This window comes from Tachypleus tridentatus, chromosome 10, assembly GCF_004210375.1.
Source record: "Tachypleus tridentatus isolate NWPU-2018 chromosome 10, ASM421037v1, whole genome shotgun sequence".
Taxonomy (NCBI): domain Eukaryota; kingdom Metazoa; phylum Arthropoda; class Merostomata; order Xiphosura; family Limulidae; genus Tachypleus; species Tachypleus tridentatus.
The window spans coordinates 82,923,806-82,950,247 of record NC_134834.1 but is presented as its reverse complement, the minus strand read 5'-3'; the positions used below and the strand labels follow the sequence as shown (position 1 = coordinate 82,950,247).

At 34.7% G+C, this 26,442-nt stretch overlaps 1 protein-coding gene across 4 annotated transcripts in view; it reads left to right on the top strand.

Annotated features, from left to right (window-relative positions):
- Positions 1 to 26,442, top strand: part of LOC143229729 (pleckstrin homology domain-containing family M member 2-like) — a 65,829-nt gene that overhangs the window by 3,545 nt on the left and 35,842 nt on the right. For all 4 annotated transcript variants that reach the window (XR_013016027.1, XM_076462466.1, XM_076462465.1 and 1 more), the window contains exons 2-4: positions 6,820 to 6,923; positions 10,491 to 10,725; positions 22,421 to 22,483. Coding sequence is in view for 3 of the 4 variants with exons in the window: in XM_076462466.1 (XP_076318581.1) it covers positions 6,820 to 6,923; positions 10,491 to 10,725; positions 22,421 to 22,483 (402 nt within the window). In the remaining variant the exon portion in view is untranslated. The remainder of the gene's footprint in view (positions 1 to 6,819; positions 6,924 to 10,490; positions 10,726 to 22,420; positions 22,484 to 26,442) is intronic.

The window sequence follows — 26,442 nt, the reverse complement described above, 5'->3', positions numbered from 1 at the left end:
CTGATTTGAAATGACAGTGAAGGAGGCTTTCTCAAGGGGAAACATCCTGTTTCTGTTTTTTTTAACCTTTAAAAAGCATATGGTGCTATGTGAAGGTATGGCATTTTGTGAGACCTCCACTCATATGAGTTGCATGGTCATTTGCTCATTTGTATCAACATTTTTTTAATGAATCCATAATTTCAAGTTTGTGTGGATTTGATACTTTCCTGTTCTTTCCACAGGAACTTGGAGTTCCTCAGGGCTGTTTTTTGAGTGTCACACCTTTCATTATAAAGATTAATGCCATTACTGGACATCTCCCCCTATAGTTGCAAAAAAACTGTTGATAATTTCCACCTCTTGTGTCTGTCATCAAACATGAGGTTTTTTTTTTCAGTGGCAACTATAGACTGTCCTTAGCCATATATTGAAGTGGATTACATCAAACTGTTTTACCTATTCTCTCTCTAAAACCATTTGCTTGCACTTTTGCCAATGATGGGGTATTAACCATGATCTCAGGCTTCATCTGATTGAAATTGTGGTCCCTTAGACAAAGTTCTTGAGGCTTATATTTGACTGTAAGCTGATTTTCATTCCACACATCAAGTAGCTATGTGTCAAGTGTACAAGGGCACTGAACATTCTCCGTGTCTTCTCTTTCACCTCTTGAGGAGCAGATCAATATTCTGTGCTCAAGATCTATCATGTACTCATTCAATTGAAACTTGACTATGGATACATGGTCTATGGCTCTGTCAGAACCTTGACTTTGAAGATGTTGAACCCCATTCATTATCAAGGGCTTTGGCTCTGCATGAGCATTTTGCATTTCTCCAGTCCAGAGTTTGTACACTGAGTCTTGTGAACCTCCTCTACATCTTCATCATTTGCAGTTATTTTTACTGTATGCTTCAAAACTTTGATCCTTGTCGCAGCATGGCCCACCTGGGATCGTGCTTTTCTTTCTTAGTGGGCCATGCTTTGTCAGAATAAATGGTCTGCCATTGTTCTTTTTGTCTCTTGTATACAGGTGCATTGAGCTGAATTGGATCTGTTCTTGGATGATGTTACTGTCTTCACTGGTCAACCCATCCCACCATGGCTTATTACAGCCCCCTTGTGCGACCTTTCTTTGAGTCATCTGAAGAATGCAGATACTTCTAATTGGAAGTGCCATCTTCAACTTGCCAAACATCTTTCAAACCTTCCTTCTATTCTCATTTATATGGATGGTTCAAATTCAGCTGACTCTTTAAGCTCTGTTATGGTTTTTTGTGGTCTGGTGATTGCACACAGGATCCCCTCAACAGTTTCTGCATTCACTGCTGAATTGTACACCAATTGCCATAGATTATGTAGAAGCTATGCAGTACACGAACTATACTATTTATACTGACTTGCTTAACTCTTCACTGGCCATGGAGTTGCTTCACGTAGTTCTCACCCTGTTCTTGTCGATATTCAAAACCGACTGACCCATTTCCCTTTAATATCTACTTCTATCCAGTTTTAATGGATCCCAGACTGCATTGGTATTTGAGGGAATGAGCCCCCTGACACTGCAGCTAAGTCTGTCTGCTTTGGTGCTATCACTGCTATGCCTATTCCATACATGGACTATGGCCCTGCATTCAAGGCTCAGCTTTGCACCACTTGGCAGTCAACTTGGAGTGAGCATTGTGATGACAAGCTTTTCCAGATAAAACCTTTTATTGAACTTTGGTCATCTTGTTTCCATAAGGATTAGATGGTGAAAGTTGTCCTAACTTGTCTATACATTGGTCCCAGTTTTTAAACTCAACATTCTTTTATATTTGGGACTGATGCACTAATATGTAGTCTGTGTGTCACTGAAGTGACAATAGCCCACATTTTGCTGTCGTGGCATTGTTATGACTGTGAACAATGGCACCATTTTAGACATGTTTTTACCATGGTCTTATTCCTGACGTTGGACAGTGTCATTAGCGATGGTGACACTGTCCACCTTACAAATGTTTTTAATTTTTTAAGGACAATTATCCTTTTTAATTCTATTTAAATATTTATCTGACATTAGGCCCCTATTTTTGTTTTAAATGAAGTTACCTTTACACTTTATAATACTTTATTTTTTTACCAGTTGTTTGGCACAGATAGTCCAGCTGATTTGCCCCATAAAATACCAAATAACAACAACTGGAGGTTGTGCTTTTTACCCCATTTTCATCTTGGTACATTATTGTTCTATACAAATGCTTTCTGTATGGATCATTCCTTCACTGGCCTTTTCTCCTTCTCAATGTGGGATTCTAGTTATATTTTCTGTGGAGGTACGTATGATTTGGAAGTTAACATTTTCTTTAATTGAAAATGTATTTTCAATAATACTTACCTCCAGTGACACTCCTGTCCTACCTCCTCACTAAAAGCTGGTTTGTGTCTCAAAAAGGTGAATACATTATCTGAATGAGGTGCTTATATACCACATCTAGATGGACGGTGCACTGAAGCTGGTGGAGAGTTTTGCAAATTAGAATTTGCCTATAGTATTCAAGGGTGGTATTAAAAGACTGGAATAAGCATTTTCAGTGCTTGGATGGGCAAAGAGTAGAAACCCTGGTTATTGTCAGCAGAAGTAAGTAATATTTGAAATACATTTTTAATTTAAGTAAATATTAAATTGCCCATTTTTATCTTGTTTCCTCATTTTTTATTGTACTCATTCCTACACTTATTTATTTTGTAAATAGTTTTCACACTCATATAACTTAATAATAGTATTGCATTCTGAATACAGTGCAATTGGCTGTCTATAAATTGTAATCTACAGATTACAATCTCAAAAATTAACTGCTGTAGCAGTGTTTAGAGTTATAAAACCTAAGATAAGAAATGGAGTTAAAGATTCTTGTTGGCTATACTATCTTGATAGTCATGTGTGTAATATAAGTTTTTAAATGTTGCATGTGTGCTTATTCCTCGTAGACACAGTTCAGTAGTAACATTATGGAAATTTACTGTTTAAAAATATCTCATACTTGTATGAATGTATGGCAATGTTTCTTGTGGAAAGATGCAAAGGTTGATTAATTAACATATTTTTGTAAATTCATGCCAAAGTTATAAATTTACCACATGCACATCTTTCTTTTATAAGGTTTGGAGGCGTGTCTCTGATTTTTTGTTTTCATTTGTTTAAAATTGAACCTGAGTGGAGCATTTTAGTTTATTTTGAAGGACTTGTGTGTGAAAACCTAGATAGTTTAATATATCTCAAGGACAAAATGAAGATATATCGTGATACAAAGTAGAATTATTCCTTTCACTGTGTAATTAATTTACCCTCTTATGTTACTTTCCCAACTTGAAATGACCATAAAGTTCAAATATATGGTATTAAAATGTCTTGAAAACAATATTAGTTAATGGAATTTAGATTATCAATAAGAAAATTTGTCAGATTTGTTGAAAAGGATTTTCCAACATGTAAAAGTAACGTGGCAGCTATTTAAACAATAAGAGAGATCTGTTGATTGTTGCATTAAAATAAATATTTTTTTACTTGGAGGATGGTCAGTTTCTGCACTTAATAATAGTAAAGGTTCAACCAACTTTAACCCTTTCAATGTGAGAACTAACTAATGCACATAAAAAGAATCTCAAGCTATAATACTCTTGCAGCTGAGTTAATAGCTGTAGTAAACAAGCCACTCCCTACCTTACTTAAATGTAAACCATCCATTCTGAAAAGCTCTGTTTTTACACTGAACTGGTCCCACAAGTCCAACCATTTAGTCTGCTCATCTTTACATATTAACTTAAACTTAGAATTCAGCACTGGTGACCTACTCACAGTTTCATTCCTATTGTTAATTCTTGAGAGTATTTCTGACAAAACTACATTAGGGTCTTTTGTTTTTAACTGCCTTTATCATCTCCTTGTACTTATTAATTAGCTGCTCTGATCAATCTTTCCCTACATCATTAGCCTCTACAAGTACCAAAAAAACTGCTTCTTTGCTAGCCATCTTTATTATATCTCCTTTTTTGTCAGCTGTATTTTACACTTGTGCCCTTGGGTAGCATAATCTAATTTTTTTCTCACTATTTACCCTACAGACTATCCTATCCACAAGTCTTATCAAGGAATATCTTATAACTTCCTTAAGTTTTATCATTTATATCCTTCTGTGTCCCTTTTGTTTTCATTCCCTTCTATAGCTCCTTATTTGCAGAAACAAAGGGGTGAAATTGTTATTTAACAGAATAGGCTTATTACAATTAAATCTACTACTTTCAGCCCTAACAGCACTATTTCTAACTTCCTGAAGTTGTTAGCTGATGCATTCATTACATATAAAAGTTCAAGTTCCTTTGAAATCCTGCTGCCATTTCACTTTATCTTTACATTAAAGAGTTAAATGATTAGTGGTTTGAGTTACAAGTGTAAGCTATTATACTCATTGATTTTCATTTCTAATTTAGCAATTTGATTTTTACAAAAAATATTAAGCATTTAAAATGTTTACAGAAATAAAAAAAAAAATAATGTATTGTAAGTTAATATATTTGGATACAGAAAACAAGTTAAAATTTGAACAAATTGAGTCATAATTATGATTAAGCTCGTATATTTTTTTCACTTGTTATATTTTATTATCAGAATCTCAAAGGTTCTTTTTATAAATTTGTTGAAACTAACATTTTCTTTTTCAACCTAGAGAAAAATCATAATTTCAGCAACAGTTGTGTTAAAACAGTGTTGTTGACTAAGCTTTTATGTATTTGATGTTTATTTAGTTGGCTCCAGAATTTACAAGACAAGCAATATGAGGTAATCAGCTTGTAAAGCTTAGTGTTTTTGGAAGTTGCTGACAGATCTGGAACAATATATATATTTATTTATTTTTTATATATGTATTATATACATTAAGGTTTTTGGAGATTCATTTAGTCCATGTTTTTTACTACAGATTGTAGTTCTGTTGATTTCTGTTGCTTCACCAACTTTGACACTTAAAGTATAACCTTTCAGTGTTGGAGAATGTGTGTTAGTATCTAGCGTAGTTGAGTTTAGTTACATTGGAATTGAAAAAAATGTTAGGTGTCAAAAATAAACAATAAATTGAAAAACACTAATGCATTTTGAAATGATGTCACTATTTTGAAGTAAAGCCCTTTATCCGGTATTGCCTAAAATCACTATAAAAACTAGATGAGGACTAAATTAAGATGACTAATCAGCATAGACAAATGGACTATATTAAATCTCATCAAGTGTTCATTAAAACATTTTATGGGCAAAACAAATACTAAAGTAAAATGCATATAAATGGGACCCATAAACTAAAAAAGAGAAATAATTGGGAGTAAATGGAAAAGACCAAAGTAATTTGAAACAATGGAAAGGAAATATGTCAGTTTTCTTTTTGCAGTACTAATCTACTGGATAAAAAAAAATGTAGGTCATTATTATAAAATTTAGGCTATTGTAAACAACTGTTAAAAACAAAACATGAATAGTCAGAAAGAAACTTGAAATTCAAGAAAAGTTTTCATTTAATCTTTGAAAAAAGTTCCAATGATAACATTAAGGAGCATTTTCTTTCCTTCACACAGTGAACAGAAACAGTCCTTGAGACAACATGCCAGAGATATAAAAGCTTGTGTTTATTGTTGCAAATATTTTGGGGGACTGTCTCAATGTTGTGTTAATAATGTTTTCTGAGTTTGCAAAATCTTACATGTACTTTGATCTTTCCTGCCAACATATAAAAGGTTGTATAGGTCAGAAAGTATGCAGTGGATGACATGCTAGGACAGAGACATGTGAAAGACCTTTTAACACTCCTACGAAAAGTGGGGCCTAATAGGCCCCAGAGCAACTTGAAAGGTTATTAATATTAGGCTAATAATTTTGTATTTAAATGAAATTGCAATTTAAATCAATTAATGAATGGATTAACGAGATTCCCACTGTCCTTATCTACTATCTAGCGAAACCACAGCCAGGGGAACGGGCTTGGAGAAATCAGGACTAGAAACGTCTTTTCGTAGGAGTGTTAATCTGGAATATTTTCACTGGCTTGTATGACAAACTAGGACAGACATATGAAAGACTTTAATATGGAATGTTTTCACTCTGCTGTGTATTTGTAAAAGTTTGAATTTTTTTAAAGTTAACTTTACTACTAAGAAGCTTAATCAGATAAATGTTTATAATTTATAATTTTAAAACTGAATGTTAGTGACAAATTTTAAGAAGTCAGTCTCTAATTTTTTAGATATTTTGGTGGTCAGAGAAATTGCAACTTTTTGGAAAATTTAGGCAAATATTATTTACTCGCAACTTTTAACTTAAAATTGTTCTTAAAGTTTAGGCTAGATTATGATCAGAATCATTAATTTTTTTTAGTTTCATTACTCTTTTAAAAACAGAATGAAAGACTCCAGGCTTACTCAACCCTTCATATGTGCTGAAGATAATATTTTGATTAGGGTTTTTTTCCCTATAGATACTCTATCAGAGGGCTGCTTAGGATCTGCATGAGGGCTAAGGCAGGGCTGACAGCACCCTCTTTCCTCCCCATATTGAGTTTCTTCATCCTTTACAGATATATTATAGCTATTAAATACAGCTAAGAGAAATACCTGTTGGCCAAAATATGGTAGAGTGGCCTTGAATTTTATAAAACAATATTTTATTAATTGGAAAAGTTACTTATTTTGTAAGAAAGCTTAGTTAGATATTTACCATCAGTTGAAGATGTTTTATAAAATATTTTTATTTATGCATGTAAACATTGCAGCTTAGTTTATAGTTTTATTAAAACTTTGAACATATTTTTACAGATTCATGTTCTAGCCAGCAAAGCAAGTCCACAATTTGTTTTGAATGGAGAGTTGCAAGAAGTGCATTTCTTGTGTGAGAGGTTGGATAAAGTTTTCTTGTATGGGTAAGCAGCTAATTATTACTACTTATTAAAACTTTGTTTGTGTAATAGGTCTTTTATGGCTTGATATGTATCTGTTAATTTAGGGCAGGGTTTTGTAAAGGGTAAGTTCCAACCACAGTAGGGTCATGAAAGGTTTGAAATGTGGTATCAGGTACTTCAGAAAATATTTTTATTCTTCTGTACAATTTACAGTAAAGAAACAATATTTTATATTTCATTTTACTTGATAAAAGTGGATAAAATTGTGACAATTTTAATTTCCTAACTAGTTCAATACAAGATAAGAACAATCAGTTGAAAGCACATTTTTTTGTTTATTCAGTTTATTTATTATTTAATATCTGCTGATTGATCCTGTGATTGATAGTAGTGAGGGGTAAATTGTACTCAGTTAGTGGGGGACAATAAATGTGAAAGGGGAAGTAGTATTGGAATTTTGATAGGAAGAGAAGTGATTACTTCCTTCAAATTTGTGCAAAAGGAGCAACTATTAGTGACAGTGGTTCCTTTTAAATAGAGAAATATCTATGAAGGCCAATCACCAATAACATTTTGATCTATCAAAATTGAAAAAAAACCTAATAGATTGTATAGTGCCTATAGGTACTCAACAACTATCCTTCATATGTATATGACAATTTGAAAGTTGCTCTCCTAGTGTGGTTAGATATTTTCTAAAGTAGTAAATTAAACTTTAATTTTCAATATGTTCAGAGTGAGTCAGTGAAGTTAGTGTGTAGAACATGATTGTTAGAGGAAAAGCTAGAGTTTGCTTTGAGGAAATTGCTGAGTTGGAAAGTGAAAGAAAAAGATGTTATGAAAGAAGATGGTTTTTGAGAGTGAAGAAAATAAAAAAACTGGTTGTGTAGTACATAGAAAGAAGAACAAGTTATACAAAGGTAACTGTATGATACATATTTAAACTTTGGCTGTAGGTGAGGAATACAAGAAATTGTTTCCAAAGAAAATTCTTTGCATAACTATAGTGAAAGATGTGCTTGTGGTAGAGCACCCAGGAAGACTATAATTAAAACTTCTTTTACTAGATGCTTGTTCAGTGTATTATATATATTTTTATGTAGTAAATACTAGAACTAATGATATTTGTAATGGATAATTTGAAGTGTTAAGAACAAAGTTATAAGTAGAAATTTTTCATTAAATCTCTTGGAATTTTTAGTCAGGTTAGATGTGAATGAAATTTCAAGAAGGATCCAAGGATTAAATTGGAGTTTATTAGAAATATATCTGGATCATTCCTATTAGGGTGGTGTGATGGGTGGTGGTTTAGGGGTAGAGAAAAGAAGTTTGAATGTCATGGATTTTCTAGCAGGCTGGAAAAACCTATATTTGGGGAGCTCTCATTGGTTTGGGATTCTTTAAATGAAGTTTATATCATGATGAAGAAATTTATTTGATCTTCAGGGATTGACCTATTTTGGAGGATGTGAGGTGAATGAATAAGGCAGTAATAGTGATTGAACTGTCAGAAATAAGTTTAGTTTCTTTTATGCTAACAGTAAAAGTGTGTGCATTAAGTTGCTTAAATTAGGAGCCTTTCTAGCAGTTAATATACTAGATGTTGTTCATATTGACAAGCCTGGGTTAAATGAAGACTGAAAATGTTCTTTTATGAATATTTGAGATCTTTCATAGAGATCTGCCTACTAAAAGAGAAGGGCTTTTTTTTTCTTTGTTAGAAGTGAGTTTACAGCATCAAGGAATGCTTAGGTTGTAAAAAAAAAAGTGATATATTTCTGAGTTTGCTTTTTGGCAGTTTTTAAATATAGTCTGATGATTATGTCTATATTCATTATTTTTTTAACAGAAATAAGCATGTTATTATGTGAAACTTTAATTTTCACAAAATTGATTGTATTAGTATTTTCATTGTGTGAAACTGAAGACTTTTTAGGTTGTATGGGATTGTCTTCTCACTCAACACGTAAAACATCCTACTAGGGAAGCTGCTATTTTATGTTTTTTGCTATACTGAAGAGAATTTAGTTAAAATGTAGCTGGGAGAAAATGTGTGAGCACCAGGTAGAGGGATTAGACTTATAACACTTGAAAACATCTGTATATTGAAAAAAGCATGAAAGTGCAGAAGTTTGGAAGTTTATTGAGATAAGTTTTTTCTCTTGCCCTTCTAACATTCATCTTCTTATGGATTGCATTTCTACATCCCACCTTCACTGGGGCCATTTATTTTTTCTCTGAGATGTATTTGTTGTAACTTTCTGTTATCCATGTCATTAAGGTTAACTATCTTACTTTTAGTGAAGTTATAATGCATTGGGAAATGTGGAAGCACTTCTTACTTTAAAGCTGGCATATTTGTGATCTTTTTCACAACATTTTGTATAACCCATGGTATGATTCCTTTGGTTTTTCATTTTAACTTTCCTTCTTCTCTGTTTGACTATATGAGTTGGTGGTTTAACATATCCCCCAATGTCATCAGGTTTACAGGTTTCTCCCTGTCATCTGGATTTGTTTCTTGGTGCTTTTCTCCAATGTTGAGAGGGATGAGATTATTAGCAAGAGGCTTCAGGACAATGGTCTGGGGAATAAAAAAATCTTACTTTGATTAGCTATATTTTTTTCATCAGGGTACTGTATTCCACCTGTCATCACCCTTCCCTCTTTGGGGATACTTTAACTGGGTAAGTTTTCTTTCCTTTGTTATATGTTATTTTTCAGGAACCTGTTCCATGTTTTGACCAGAATCCCACTCTGTGGCAAGTGGTGCCTATCCAGGAATACTTCAGTCCTTAGAATTGTACTAATACTCATAGTAGTATATAGTATAAGGCCATGTTGACTTCATTTTCATAACTTACATGCCTGCAAAATGCACAATGTTCTTTACAATAACCTAAACTAGAGATGGGATGTTCCACAAGATTGTTTATAATGTATTTGCTTGATAAGTATGCCTGTTCTGGATTGTATTAACCCTTGGATTTCATGGATGAAGCAGAAGGGAATAGGTGCCCATCCCTGCCATTCCTTAGATTGAATACATTGGGTTTGGTTTGCTTTTCAGAATATGGTTTTATGGTCCCCAATTGCATTTTCTCTGGTGTGAATGCTCCTCAGGACTATTCACCATGTCCACCACATTGTTTCTTCCAATAGTGTAAGAGAATATTTACCACTTTCCAGTTCCAAAGCCACTGAGCTAGTGGACCATGGATGGTAGAAAATAGAAACATGAATATATGAGGAGTAAATAGGTTTATTCTTTTATGAAACTAGATGCAGACTTCTTTTAAGATAAAACATTTTTTTGGTTAGTCAAAATGTATGGAATGGTTTCTCTAATTGTTTGTAAGTTTCAGCTGAGTGCTCTTGAAATTCTTCTAGATAGTTACATGAATCTGAATGGTTATATTTAACTTTTATTAATTCAAATTAAATTGTAAATTATTTAATATCAATGCTTTGTGTTTTTATTTATATATTCTTTTGAATCATTTGCAACTTCAATATGCCTACTAGCTTTTTCTCATTTTGCTTTTCATTTTCTTCTTAAATTGAAAAACATGATTTAAATATTTTCAGCCTGAAGCAGTTACAGTGGGGTTATTGGCCATTTGTACAAGAATTTTGTCATCGAAATACTCAAGATTATTTGAAAACACTGGAGCTAGTTACATCTAGTCTTGGAAAAAGTCGTGCTTGGCTTTTTCATTCTTTGAATGAATGCATTCTGGAAGCTTATATCAGGTCATTTCTTCAGAATCCAAAAATAGTCCACAAGTTTTATATGCAGCCAGCCTTATTTAGAGATGAACAGGTATTTGTAATAAATTTGTTTCTTAACCAGCTGTTAGAGAAAAGTAATTGAGATATTTGACAAAGTCATGTCTGTAAGTTGGCCATTTTGTTATTTATCATTAAATAAGTATATTTTTAACGTAATTTTCAAAGAAAGTTATTGAAATGAAGAGTTAATTTCTCAAGCATGGAAACATTGAACCTGTTTTTAAGATATTAAATCTATTTGGAGCTCACAGAAGTGAGGGAAAGAAAGAGGTTTTAAACATCAGTATTAAAGTTATCTGTATCACTATGATATACTGTTGTTTGATTAAATCCAAGCACATATGAAACACATTAATAGAAGGTAGAAATTTAAGTTGAACTTCATTTGTTAATGATAGACTTAATCTATAGTATTTTCTGATAGAGTATAATGCATGTCAGTTTTTCAGACATGTTTATAGAAAAGAAAGAACATTTTTAAAACTAATGAAATACCTAAAATACTGTAGGTTGTATGTAATATTGGTAAATGCTGATCACATAATGACTCATCACAGATCTAAATTGTATTAGAAGTGTTAAGTTTGTCATTGTTTTGTTAAAAATCAAATGTGAAAACAGATATTTAAGGCACATGAGGTATAGTTGCTTAGTTGGATAAAGTATCTCTCCAGTTAACAGAATCATAGGTTTACACCTTGATTTGTGTAGTTTCACTTTTTTAAACATTTTAACACAAACTAGGAAATATGGTTTATTAAAGAGCTTAACTAATGAGAGTATTGCTCTGCTCACTCTTCCACATAAATTCTTTAGTCATTGTGGCTAATGCAGATTTCAGTGTTAAAAAGTGTTAAGTGGTATTAATATATATAATTTATTGAATGTAAGTAAGTGTGCTGTTGGAGATACCATAGTGGAATAATGAAACTGAATGTAAGAATGATAACTTTAAGACATGTGTTATAATCAAATTAACCACACCATTTTATATGTAAAACCAGAAGTTTTATCATCAGAATTTTTTTTTATGTTATACATTAATACAAGACATAAACTAAGTGACTAGTGGTATGTAGCATTATACTGGCAATAATCATCAATATTGTTTCACATAAATATTTATGTGACTAAGATAGTGAGTAATACTTAGCTGCAATACTGTTAAACCATACAAAACATGCACTGATCTAAAAGAAACAAAATCTCTGATAAAGTCTTGATGCAGTCATAAACTTATTTTTCTTGCATGCCTGGATCATTATCATTATTGTTCTTTTCTGAAACTGGCAGGAAAAAAAGACTATTGGTTAGATTTCTTTCAAGTTTTATTTTCTTAGAACCTGAGACACCATCTTTAGGAAACTCATATTTGACCTAAGTAAGGTTATCTGTGATTGGATAAAGTTCTTTCAGTCATACACAAAAAAGTTCCCCCTATAAAGATTAGATAACCTTAGGCATGTGTATGATACCTATTCTACCCTGGCAGTGTGGTGTAAACATACGATAAAGGCTAACAGGAAATGAAACCACAAAATTATTAAAATATGTTTAAAGTTCATTGGGTGATCTCAGTATTATATATTTTTTGTGTTGGTAGATTTCTATTCTCAATGAAGATGACAAATAACTTCAAATAAAAATTATTTGGTGTTTCAAATTTTCTTTTTCAAGGGTCAATGAACATCACAGGTCCCAAACTGATTTAAAATTAGAGCAACCAAAAGACACAGGAACTACAATAATATAAGGGAACAGTACATGCAAAGTGTGCTGAAAGTATTGTTAGATGGGTTAGAATAATGGTAGAAATAAAAGAAAAAAAAGTGTTACAGGGGCCAGCCATTGTACTTGTTAATGGAAGGGCATTTGAATTGAATCAAAATTGGCACAAGTCTAAAAGTTTCATTTGATAAAGTGTCTCATTGATTTTACCATGTAATAAATGGGCTAAGGAAGTAATAGATCTAGAAGCATTTATTAATAAACACTTCAATCATTTATAACTGACATAAAGTAGTATAACATTGTCAAAAATAAAGCAACGAATCTGAGGAAGTGTCAGTGGGATGTATATGTTAAACATACAATTAGCATTGTTCATCACATTCAGATATGATATCTTACCTTTTCTCACACATAAAGCTGTTTTCATTCAGTGTTGCCTTCTGAATGCAAAATTCTTTTTTTTCATGTCACTAGTCTTGAAACTTCTACCTACTTGACAGTTCACATGGTTCATGCTGTCTTTGCAAATCAATTATCGTGAAACAATCTTTCACCACTAGGTGTACGACAGCCTCCTGACCCATGTGACTCCTTTATTCAATTATACCCAACTATCATTTCTCATCAGGCACTAAATGAAAGCAAATGGGTTTAACGTTGTTGTTTTTCACACAATATTTTTTAACTGTGCAAAGTAGCACTTAAATTGTTTATTTTTTGTTCAACTTCTATAGTTTGTTTACTGTACTTTTTTACCAGGTCTGTTTAATTTCATTTGGATTTCCAAAGCTTGTGTCATGACTTCCACATACTGTTACTAATGCTCCACAGGTCAGATTTTTTCTCTCTATCCATGTTTATTTTACTAAGTTGCCTATAACTTGGTCAATTAATTTTTTTTTCTATTTATTCTTCTTCTTGCAGGGGAATGTCCCATTTAGGTCTAGGTTCCCACTCAGAGGTGAGTGTTTCCTGTCTAGGTATGCTATATATCTAACCAAATTTCACACTATATATATATATATATATATATTTCTCGACATCACAAATTTCACACTGTACAGCAAACTATGAGACATATTGGGGTATGTTATCTCCCACCAAGTGAATGAGTCACTCCAACCCTGTACAGTGTGTACCAGGGTGGAGGGTTTATGTGTGATCTTGAATCTAATCATCTTGTAAATTGTGGTTCCATAAGACTTGTTTGTGGCACATTTACTCCATTCTTTGTGTGGTCCTATCTGGGATTGATATAGCATTGGTTATTCTGAGCTAATTCTGGTGCACCATCTCAGTATTTTTGAGTGTTAGTAGGTTGATGTTACATAGAATATCTTGGTGAGAGTTGTATGGGATTTTCCACTGAAGCCATCTTCTGGGAGTAGCTGGTGTAAACAATCTCAGTGAATACTCATGGCCTCTAACATACACCGTTGAGATGCTCAGATACACAAGATTGCTCAGACATTTTTCTTGCAATATATTTGTTCCATAAATGTGCCCATTCCAGACTGTACTAACCCATGGACTTGTATGCTGTTTATTAGATTGAATAAATCAGGGGTTTTCTGCTTTATAAATGGGGATGTTGTGGTCACCTATTGCACTGTCTCCAGAGAGTACCTTACTCTGGACTCTCCACTGTGTTCCCCCATAATGTTCTTCCAATGAAGTATGAGAGTCCTTGCCATACTCCAGTTAGAAGTTGTCATCACTTCTATTTATTAGAGAGTAGAGCATAATGTTGATCCTCCAGTCATGTTTGATTTAGGTAGGGTAGGTCCCAGAGGATGTGTACTCAGCTTCTGTGCAGTTATATCCAGAGGCTGAAGTTGCATATATCTTTTAGAGACAATCCAGACCTTTGAGGTGGGAGCCAAAAGTTGATGTTGCTCTCTGATTTCTTTCCAGTCCTGTCTGCAGGATGATGTTGCTTTTGAGTAGATCTGTCACATTGCAGTTCACCTCTCTGATTGGGATTCTTCATCTTACCCCCCTCGGTTTGGATTTCTGTATGTGGTGAGGAGACCTCCCAGGGAAGGTTCTGTTCTGTCTGGTTACCTTCTCTGGGATCTAAACATCCACCCACGTGTTTGCTGTGCGTGGTGACCAGTGAAAGGGAGGAGAGGATCCTGGTGGTTGAGGGGTTCAACCCTAACACACCACTTTGGCCTTGAATTCCTGTAGACGGGCAGCCTTTGGGTGGCCTCCCTTGGGTCAGTCGGCTGGTCTACTTGGGTTAGAGTCAACCAAGTACCACTGTTGGAAGTTCTTAACGGGTGTTGCGGACATTGTGCCTGATGCTGGTGTTTGGGTATAGTGCTCACGAAACCCTGGCTTTGCTGCATTGTCCTTGCATGACATTGTAGTGTGTTCTCTCGTAGGGCTCCATTGTGGGTGGGGTCAGTGGGTACCGAAATTTTTCTTTTTTCCTATGGGTCCTCCAAAAAATTTAAATGAAATAGTGAAAAAACAGTCAATAGGTAAGCGACCACGTCTTGAAGACTCTGAGCAGCAATCTTCAACATCTGTAACACACGTACCTCATTTTTTTATATTACATTCTCTTTCAGAAAACCTTTAGGGCAAATGTCCCTCTTTTTTATTCAGAAGGGATTAGAGGGTCATGCTGGCTCTCCAAAGTCAGTAAAGAAGCTTTGATCTGGAGATATATTAGTTGAAACATCCACAACCCACCACAGTGAACTCCTCTTGAATTCAACGGCAATTTGGGATATACCTATTGAGGTTACCCCTCATGCTACCTTGAATTCATCACGAGGAGTTATTGTTGAGAGGGATTTGAAGAATGTCCCCGAGTCAGAGATTTTCGCTGGTTTCTCCACTCAAATTTCTACAGTGAGGCGCATCTCCACTCGCAAAGATGGAGTTACACTGCCAACAAATACCCTGGTTTTGACATTTACATCATCACGTGCACCTGCCACCATCAAAGCAGGTTATCTAATTTGCAGGGTACGGCCATACATTCCAAACCCTCTCCGATGTTTTCAGTGTCAGAGGTTCGGCCACTCAAAGACATCATGTCGTGTTTCCCTGACATGTGCTCGTTGTGGTGGCAAGGACCACGATGCCTATGAGTGTGACATGGACCTACATTGCGCTAACTGCAATGGTTCTCACCCTTCCTACTTTCGTTCTTGCCCAAAATGGTTGGAGGAAAAAGAGGTGCAGCGTTTGAAAATGACTCATAACATTAGTTATTCTGAGGCTCAGAAATTGCTGCCCGCCACTCCATCTCGGACATATGCTGCTGCACTTCGTTCCACAACTACAGTGGGTGTACAGACAGATCTCTCTGTGCCTCCAAGAGAATCGTTTTCAAAACAAATGAAAAGCCTTTTGACCTCCATGGTTAAAAAGGTTGAATCGACTTCCACACCCATCTCTGTTCCTCCTATACATTCCAACAAATCTCAAGATCCACATCTTTCAGTTTCAAATACAGGCATTTCTTCTGATTCATTTTTTCTCCCACCCCAAGAGGCAAAACAATCATTTGTTTGCGTCCTCAGTCACTGGAATCCCTTTCCAATAACAAAGATCTGCCCAATCAACCCAGGGCAGGATCCATAGAGGTTGACAGACCTCCTCCGACTAAGGACAGTAAGGAAAAAAGAAGTGGACATACATAGAAGGGTTCTCCAGCCACTTCGCCTACCCGTCATTAAAAGTGGCCACCTTGATACAATGGAACTGTCGAGGTTTACGTTCTAATCTGAATGATATCAAAACACTGATTGCTTCCTACCATCTTGTATGTCTTTCCTCACAAGAAACATTTCTAAAACCTGCTGATACAGTCACAATTCGGCAGTTTTCTCTGTAAAGAAATGACAGGCTGTGTGATGGACGAGTACATGGAGGGGTGGCACTATTGGTTGATCAGCATGTGCTTACCCTGTCCTTGTCACTCAACACACCCTTGGAGGCCGTAGCCATCCGTGTTTCCTTGGGTCATACCATCACTGTTTGTTCTCTCTATTTGTCCCCTGGAGAGACATATGATCAATCAGACCTTGATGCTCTTGTTGAACAGTTGCCATCTCCCTTTCTACTCCTGGAGGACTTTAATGGACATCATCCCCTCTGGGGAAGTGCTGTTATTGATGGGAGGGGTCGCTCTGTAGAGCGTATGCTCTCTGATCACAACCTTTCTCTTTTCAATACTGGTTCTTCCACTTATTTTCATGCACCAAGTCAGACCTTTACCACTATTAATCTCTCAGTTTGCTCCCCTTTATTATTCTCCCATTTTTCATAGAGGGTTGACAATAATCCACTAGGCAGTGATCATTTTCCTATACTTTTGAGAGAGACTGTCCGTGGTCGATGCCACCCTATCCGCATGCCCGGTGGAAGTTGGATCAGGCAGACTGGTCCACTTTTACTGCTCTCACAGAACTTGATTCTGCCATCGTGAATCAGACATCAATAGACGACTGTGTGGCAGCGGTAACTGGCTGTATTATACAAGTAGCTGCTCAGTGTATTTCTAAAACCTCGACACGTTTTTCACGATATCCTCGTCCGTGGTGGAATCCTGCTTGCCACTTAGCACGGAAAGCTCAAAAATGGGCCTGGTCTACTTTTCGTAGACATCCCACACTTTCGAACCGCGTTGCTTTCCAACGGGCCCGTGTACATGCTAGGTGGGTAAGATGTCAAAGCCAGAAGGAATCTTGGATTAAGTTCACAACTAGCAATCTTCTACCACCAGTTCCAAGGTCATATGGGACAGGATTCGAAAGGTCAGTGGGTACTACAATTCTGTCCCCATCTCGATCTTGCTCTCTGATGGTCAGGAGGTGGCTGATGTCTGGAGCATTGCTGATACTCCAGGTGAAAGCTTTTGCCGGGTATCTAGCACTTCTGCTTGTTCCTCCACCTTCTTGGCCATCAAGACTCGGGCAGAGCGTTCACCTCTTTACTTTTGAACTGACTGTCTCTTTGACTATAATTGTCCCTTTACACTGGTGGAACTGAAAATGGCCCTTCATCGGTCTGACAGTACATTTGTTGGACCTAATGATGTACACTATGACATGCTGTACCATCTATCTCCTGCTTCTCTTGATGTTCTTCTAATTGTCTTTAACCGGATCTGGCAGGAGAATGTTTTTCCTGATGCCTGGTGCCAGGCTATTATTTTACCTTTCTCTAAGCCAGGGAAAGATCCCAAGATTCCTTCAAACTACCGTCCAATTGCTTTGACGAGCTGTCTTTGTAAGACCTTAGAAAGGATGGTTAATGCTCGTCTTGTTGGTTCCTTGAATTAAACAACCTCCTCTTGCCCACCCAGTGTGGGTTCTGACAACAGCACTCCACCACAGACCACCTAATTCGACTTGAAACATCAATCAGAGAAACCTTTCTCAAATGCCAACATCTTGTATTAATATTCTTTGACATTGAGAAGGCTTATGACACAACATGGAGGTATGGCGTTTTGCGAGACCTCCATACATATGGGTTACGTGGCCATTTACCCATGTTTATTAATTTTTTAATGGACAGAAGATTCCAAGTTCGTGTGGGTTCGACACTTTCCCGTTCTTTTGCACAGGAACTTGGAGTCCCTCGGGGCTGTGTTTTGAGTGTCACACTTTTCAGTATAAAGATAAATGCCATCACTGAACAACTCCCTCTCACTGTTGCGAAACGGCTGTATGTCGATGACTTTCACATCTTCTTCGTTCCTTACCAAAGCATCCCTCCTGGGGATGTGTTTTCCTTTTTCAGTGGGCTGTACTTTTTCAGAACAGATGATCTGCCATTGCTCCGTTTGGCCTTCGCATCCAGGTGCAATTGGATGACTTGGGTCTGTCCTTGGATAACATTGCAGATTCCACAGGTCAGCCCATCCCACCATGGCTTATTACAGCCCCCAAATGTGACCTTTCTTTCAGTCATCTGAAAAAGGCAGATACTCCAGATTGGAAGTACTGTCATTTATTTAATGAACATCTTTCAAACAATTATTCCATTCCCATTTATACGGATGGTTCCAAATCAGGTAATTCTGTCGGCTCTGCTATGGTTTGCTGCGGTTTGGTGGTTGCGCGCAGAATCTCCTCTACAGCTTCTGTGTTCACTGCTGAACTGTATGCCATATCTCTTGCCCTGGATCATATTGAAGCTGAGCAGTACTCCAACTGCACTATTTATACTGACTCGCTTAGTTCTCTACTGGCCCTGGAATTGCTACACGTTGGCTCACACCCTGTTCTTGCTGATATTCAAAACCAACTGGCTCATTTCTCATTAAGTGCTACTTCTATCCAGTTTTTCTGGATACCAGGCCATGTTGGTATTCGCGGGAATGAGCTTGCAGACATGGCAGCTGAATCTATTTGCTCCAGCACTATCACCACTGTTCCTATTTCGTACATGGACTATGGTCTTGTATTCGAGGCTTGGCTCCGTGCCAGCTGGCAGTCCACTTGGAGTGAGCAACGTGACAACAAGCTTTTTCAAATAAAACCCTATATTGGGCTTTGGCCATCTAGCTTCCGTAGGTTCGGAAGGAGGAAGTTGTTCTAACTAGACTACGCATTGGTCACAGTTTTTTAACTCATTGTTTTCTTTTATCTGGAACTGATGCACCAGTGTGTAGTTTGTGTAACACTCAAATCACTATCAGCCACATTTTACTTTCTTGCAACTGTTAGGATTCTCAACAATGGCAATATTTTAAACATGATATTTCCCAGGGTTTATCTGGCACATTGGACAATATTATTGGTGATGGTGACACTGTCCTCCTTGATAAAGTTTTTAGTTTTTTAATGGCCATTAATCTTTTTAATCTCATTTAAGTGTTGGATATTTATTCATTACATCTTTTTAATTGTTATTTCCTTTTCACAGTTTCATTCTCTCTAGTTCAATTTGACATTGAAAAATGGCCAGAACATTAAATAACTCGACACCAGGACTGGAAAGGCCAACTTCAGGTGACTAACGCTGCCGTTTGAACTACCCTTTAGTTGCCCTGGCGAGTTGTTATTCCAATTTTGCTGCTTGCCTTTTAAACTTTTATTACTTTACCCTTTGGTGTTGGCCATAATAACACGTAACCCAGAACCAGGACTGGAAAGACCAACTTCAGGTGACTGATGGTGGTTCTGGTACTTGCCTGTTGGTCTTCCTGGTGGGTTATGATCATTACCATTCTGCTACAGAAGTTCTTTACAATTTATAGATTGGATGTCAACATCGGTTTTATGCAATTTTCTGTTTTTAATTGCTGTTTTGTTTTTACCTTCGTTTACTTTTACAAATTTTACTACATTTACTTTACTTTTACCTTTTTACTGGATATTTGGCTACTCATTATTATGATTTTGCTGTATGTCTTTTAAAACTTCTATTATTTTACATTTTGATAATGGCTGCTATGACACATAACCCGGAACCAGGAATGGAAAGGCCAACTTCAGGTGACTGACGGTGGTTCTCTTACCTGTTAATCTTCCTGGCGGGTTATGATCATTACCATTTTGCTAGAATAAGTACTTTACAACTTCTTTTATTCTGCTTTCTCTCTTACCATTGTAAACTAGGTGTCAACATTGGTTTTATGCTTTTTCTGTTTTTCAATGATGTTTTGTTTTACATTAATTTCCTTTTCTGTATTTTACTATATTTAATTTATTTTTACTTTTTACCGGACGTTTGGTGCAGATGGTCTAGCTGCTTTGTGCCATAAAACACTAAATCAATCAATCAACCTTCATCTTACCATCACCTGATTGTTGGCTCTCATTGAATGGTTTTGGAGTAGAATTGGACCAATCAACATAAATCCTCACACATGTTGTGATTTTTCATCCTACCTTGGTCTAGGGTTTTTCCAGTATGCACTTCTCATCTGCTATGTGAGTCCTGGGGGTTGATGTTACACAAGTCAAATATTGTCTATCCCTCTAGCACTTGATCTCGGGGAGCTCATTACCCGAGGCTGATGATGTTGATGATGTGTGAAACAATTGTGATTGGTTTTATATTTGAGTCAAACTTTCACATTGGCATATCTATTTTTACCATAGTTTAAATATTGATAGGTACTGACACTACCCATGCTTCCTTCCCACTTAAAATCTCATGCATGTTTTCTACCAAATCTCAAAGTGATAATTAGGTACAATTGAATAGAGGGAGCCATGTGCATTAGGAGACTGTGTTGTACTTCTATTCTTGGAGGATTGTCAGATGATTATTTACATGCGAAGACACTGTGAATCACATACATTGTGGAATAGGTGGGAGGTTCAAGGCTTGTGGCATGAAGAAGAATGAGAATAGTTGTATGTGTAAGAAGGGACAAGTAGTATTTACCAGAAGTAAATTTGCAGTGTAGGAAAATAATAAGATCAGTTTAATCAGATACATGTGGCTGTGTATACATGTATCATTGACATTTTTATGTATAATGAAGGTGCCAAAATTTAAAGCATTATTATTGTATCATTCAAATTTTGTTTTTGATATTCTTTGTGTAAAACTTATTTTAGACTAACATGAATTTTCTTCATGGCTCTTTTAGTAGTGGGCCTGGCATGGCCAGGTAGGTTAAGGCAATCGACTCATAATCTGAGGGTTTTGGGGTGTATTGCCATTGCACCAAACATGCTTGCCCTTTTAGTTGCAGGGGTGTTATATGTTATGGTCAATCCCACTTCGGTAAAAGTCGCCCCAGAGTTGGCAGTGGGTGGTGATGACTATCTGCTTTCTCTCTGGTCCTACACTGCTAAATTAGGGACAGCTAGCACAGATAGCCCTTGTGTATCTTTGCAGAAAATTCAAAACAAACAAACAAACAAACAAAACGTTTAGTAGTGTTAGCTATGGTAGCTTAAGAGTTTCTGTGAGTTAAGATTTTGCTCACACAGATGTATCAGAGAAGTGATGTTTAATAGTACTAAGTAAATTTGAAATGACCTGATGACACAGTAAAAAGTTGAAACATATAGTGTATAAGATGATTCCCACTTTCTCAATATTTTGTTTTAGCTTTATATAGTAAAATTGTAAGATGAAACCATTTTTATTGTTTTGAAACTGGGGACAGTCTTATTTTAAATTCATATTCTAGTAAATGTTGACTTTATATCTTTGTAACTTTTTACACAGATGTACCAAAGGGATCAAACTAATCTTAATATGACTTTATTGATAGTGGAAGTTTAATACATTTATTTTTCAGTTAACACTTAATGTCTGGCTCTGATTTTCTTAAGAAGTATTAAATGTATCAAAATTATCATCATCTGTTAAGTTTGGATAAAAGTGAGTGATTTTAATTTTCAAGAATAATAGTCACATTTGTTCATTCAAGTCTTCAACTCTGTTTTTATTTCTATATATTTTGAAAAACAATTGTTATACCTCACTTCAGGTGAAAAAATAAAATTAAATTTGCTGACATACTTGTTTTTGTGAAAAAGTTTTCATTTTTAATGTTCTGTTAAGGATAGAAATAATAAAATTCCATTCATTTGAGAGATAACAAAATTAGGAATAAGACATTCCCTCATGTAAAGTTGCATTTCCTTATGAAATGTTTTTTTATTTAATCCTTGCAATACGTTCACTTTCATTGGTCATAACTAAAGAAGTATGGATGGATCATGTATTCTTGATTGGGAAAGCCAACTAAAAAAATGAAATTCCTTGAGAATGGGGGAATGTAATATTTCAATTCCTGTCTGCATTGACTGAAAATACCCAGTCTCTTTCTTGTTTAATATTTGCAGGTAAGTAATTATGGGTAAGATCTAAGTCACCTTGAAGAATTTTTTTTTTTTTTCCTGCCAGTTTGGGGATGGTGTCTGTTTGAGTTAGTAAATATACACCGAATACTACTTTCTGTAAACAAGTTTAACTAAATGCTGATTTACAAACAGTAACATTGATGTTCAAAATATTTTTGCTAATTCTTCATACTCTGTTGTTTCTTTCTTTGATAGAGGACTCAGCTGTTAGTTACCATATTAGCTGGCCTAGAATTCGTACCTTTTCAGCTTGAACTAGTAAGATGTTTTATTTTCCTGTGATTTCATAACATACTTCTGACATTTTTATCAATTGATCAAAATACAAAGTGAAAATATGTCATGAATATTTACCAAAAATATAGCAGGAAGTCAGAGGGATATATGTATGTAGAAAATTATTAGCATTGCTGAGCAAGCTGTTTCATCAGAAATATGCAGTTTTGAACATCTTAGTGCAATTTATTTTATTGAATTATTCTACACAAATTTCTGTTAGGACATTTATAGGAAAGATGTCAGAGCAAGGTTTTGTCATGGTTACGTATGATCTTCCTTTTTGATATTTTTTATTTAAAAATATGTTCACAAGAAGATTTTATGTACATGTTCCTTTAAGATCAGATACAAAATACTGATATAATGGAATTTTTTGTTTTATTTTTTAATCAATTTGAAGTCAGATTAAGTTATAAATTATGTATTTTTTGCTCTCTTCGACCCACATGCAAATGAATTTATCATCACAGAGCTGGGGAATAATTTGATTACATTGATTGGTGTTGCATAAAGTAAATGATTAATCAAAATTATAATTAAATCTATTAATGTCACAAAAATAATCAACTAACTGAAAGTAGTGTTACAAGTTATTCCAACTGTCCAAGTAAATAACATATTGTTGTTTTGATTTTTTATTATTATTTTTGATTAATTTAATATTGTTTAGGCTAATAAGTTAAGTTAATGTAATTACTTACAATAATATTCAGCTAAATGAAATTAATATTTCATATTGTTACCATTTTCAATTATTCCAATTATCCAAGTTCCTTGTAAGAATAATCATTTTGTTGAATATAATTGGTCAATGAACTTGATTGTTAATTAGTCATCAAATCCCACTAATCTTCCAGCTCCAGTTGTTACTTACCATGTGGGTATAACTGAATTTTTATTTTCTTACTTATAGAAACTGGCATATTTATTTTTAATGCCAGCAAGATGTTATTGTGGTGAATGAACATGTGCTAGAAAAATGGATCTTATTAAAAAAAAAAAAATTCAGAGTAAATTTTAATGCACATTGTCTCTGCATATGCTTTAGTTTTATCTTTTTTTGTCCTTCTAAGCATTGATATGAATTGTAACTCACTTGTTTTAGTTTTTAGTGATTGTAATCTTGTAACTCCCTCCAATTGCATCAGTGCAACTCTATACCTGATTCATGTATAAGTTTCTCATTATTATTTCTTATTCACTTTTTCTTGATGACAAAAATTACAAAGATGGTCTTATCTGTTTACTTTGGGTTTCTGTACTATTATTAAACTTGCAATATTTTTTTTTTAATTATTTTAATTTTTTTTCATGGAGCTTGACTTTATTTATTTTTCTTGATTTTACGTAATTTTTTTTTTGAGTGGCATTTTTTTGTATATTAATACCCACATTCATGTCTCAGATATGCCTGACACCTCTCCTCAACCACCTTAAAAGTCTGTTACCCAGGTGTTGGGGGAGGGGGACATCTTGTATATAGAGACTTGGAGCTGTATGTTTGGTCTGATGCTTTTTTTCATGCTGGCTGTGAGGCTGAGTTTGTGAAAATCAAGAATGGACTAATGAGAAATTAGACAATATTTTCAGTGCCTTCTTTTGCTCTGACACCATATTGGCTGTGTTGGCTTTGGTTTTCACTCCTTCAGAAGTATCATCATCTTTCTCTTCCTTCCTAGCCAACTCTGTTACATTAACTTTGATTGTACATTTTTCATCCAACAGTCACTGTTCCTCAACTTGATGCTTAGCTTTCATGCAATCAATTGCAAGACACCTGGGATTGACACATTGAGTAGTGTGCTTATTAACATGTTCCATTTGACATTCATTTTTGGAAGTTTACCAAAAGAAATGGTTTACTTATTGTTAATGGTCTAAGAGAAGAAAAGTTTTTGGGTCCCTGGTTTTGTCATTATTTTTGAAATTATTTCAGGTTATCCATCTGCATCAGCCTTTCCAGGTTCCTCTTTGGGATATTACAGTGGTTCTCCATGAATTATCACATCTTCATTTTTACCTTTTGGGGTAATGTTCACTATATCATCTTTCAGTTGAAACATATTTTCTTCTGTTAACCCTTTTGTAACCAGCTCAGTATAAAATACACAAATTCATATACACATTTGTACATGTTAAGTATTTATACTATAACGTTTTATGCAGCATATGCATCTTCACAGCATTTGGTAGATTTTTAGTAAGCATTACAACTTTTATGTACAAAAACTCAAAATTTTAAATAAGGTATATTTACTGAAGATTTGTTTGTGAATAAGTCGAATCTGTTTTGTCCTAGTCCAAGTGTGAAGTGATTTTCATGTTATGAGTAAAAAATTATTATTCAACCACAAATGTCAATGTTTTGTATAATCTCTAAAGCCTCCTAAATACATTTAAATGTTTGTTTTTATCAAGTCTTTTCTTTTTTCTACTCTAACTCTATAAGGGGTTGGTCAAATTGATTGACCTTATAAGCACCAAAAAAATCAGAACAAATCTAAGTTATCATTTTTTGTCTTTATAGAATGACTTCAGATTGTAACCTGAAACAACATTTATATATGCTAAATAGCTTTAAACTCATAAATATCTATTCATATTTAATTTCTTTATTGTTCTGTGATTACTCTTTGAACAAGTAATTACTACTATTCATGCCATTATAAGTTATAAATCACTCGGGGAATGATATGAAGCTTATATTATGCTATTGAATTACTTTACTGATGAGCTACTCTGTGTCTGAGCTTCTTACATGTGTTTCTCATGAAACATTTTTGTCATGTTAGTAGTTATTTTGCCTCATTTACATTTCAATTATTTTTTAAAAAGTAAGAATAGAATAAACATGAAAAACAATAAATAGAATACTTACACAGGTTTTACATTCTTTGCTGTTGACTGTTGATGACACTTAACCCTACTTTTTTATGCTAAAGGGATTAATGCACTAAATGATTGTTATTTAATTAAATAATGCATTAAAGAACATAGAGTAATAACATGCAAAAAAGCAGACAATTTCCCCTAACTATTACAGTTTTTATGGTTTTTCTAACTATGCAGCAAAAATCATTATAAATTCATCCAAACTACTCGTAATATATCTCATGAGAATGAAGTCTGTAGTAACTGAGAAATTGACAATTCTCTTTTCAGAAAGCAACATGATATAATACATCATTTGGTAGATGAAAACATTCACTTTCTGTTAGTTGTGCATATATAAGAGAGAACTATTAACAGATCTTGGAAGAGAGAATGTGACAGGTGGGTGTGGCAAGAGGGGTCTGATTTTCTGTCTGACTGTAATCAAACAAAATTGAAGGCTATAAAAAATAATGGTTTGTCTGAGCAATTATAGGTTTATAGCAAGTAATGTACATTAAGTTATGTATTTATTGGAGGAGTAATGAATATAATAGAGAGGAGAGAATGCCTAGAGAAAATGTCACATTGCCACATTAAAGGAAATTCAGGATTTTTTTTACATGTTGCCTTATAAAATTAAGAGCATAAACCTTGTATACAATTAAAATATGGATTAATAGCTATACTTTTATGCTATATTAATTGGTACAACAGAAACAAAAAGTAGTTTAATAAATTTTGAAAATAACCCCCTTAAAGACAGTGGCACATGCAGTTAGACTTGTCCATCACTAAACACTTAATAATTAGCAGATGTCAATGTTTAAATGTGTTTGGGCTTCAAGTTCACACGATTATGTACCATTCTGACTAGGTTCTGTTGTATCCAGACATGCCCTTTCTGTCTAAAGCTTCAACATCAAGGGAATGAGATAATGCTTTCTCTTCTCTTCATCTTTCCTCCATTTTTTATTTATATGACCATTTGGACATGCATCAACTTTTTTTTCCTCCTTGAGCTCTCTGATGTTATGTGGTATGTCATTAAGCATTTTGGAGTTCAT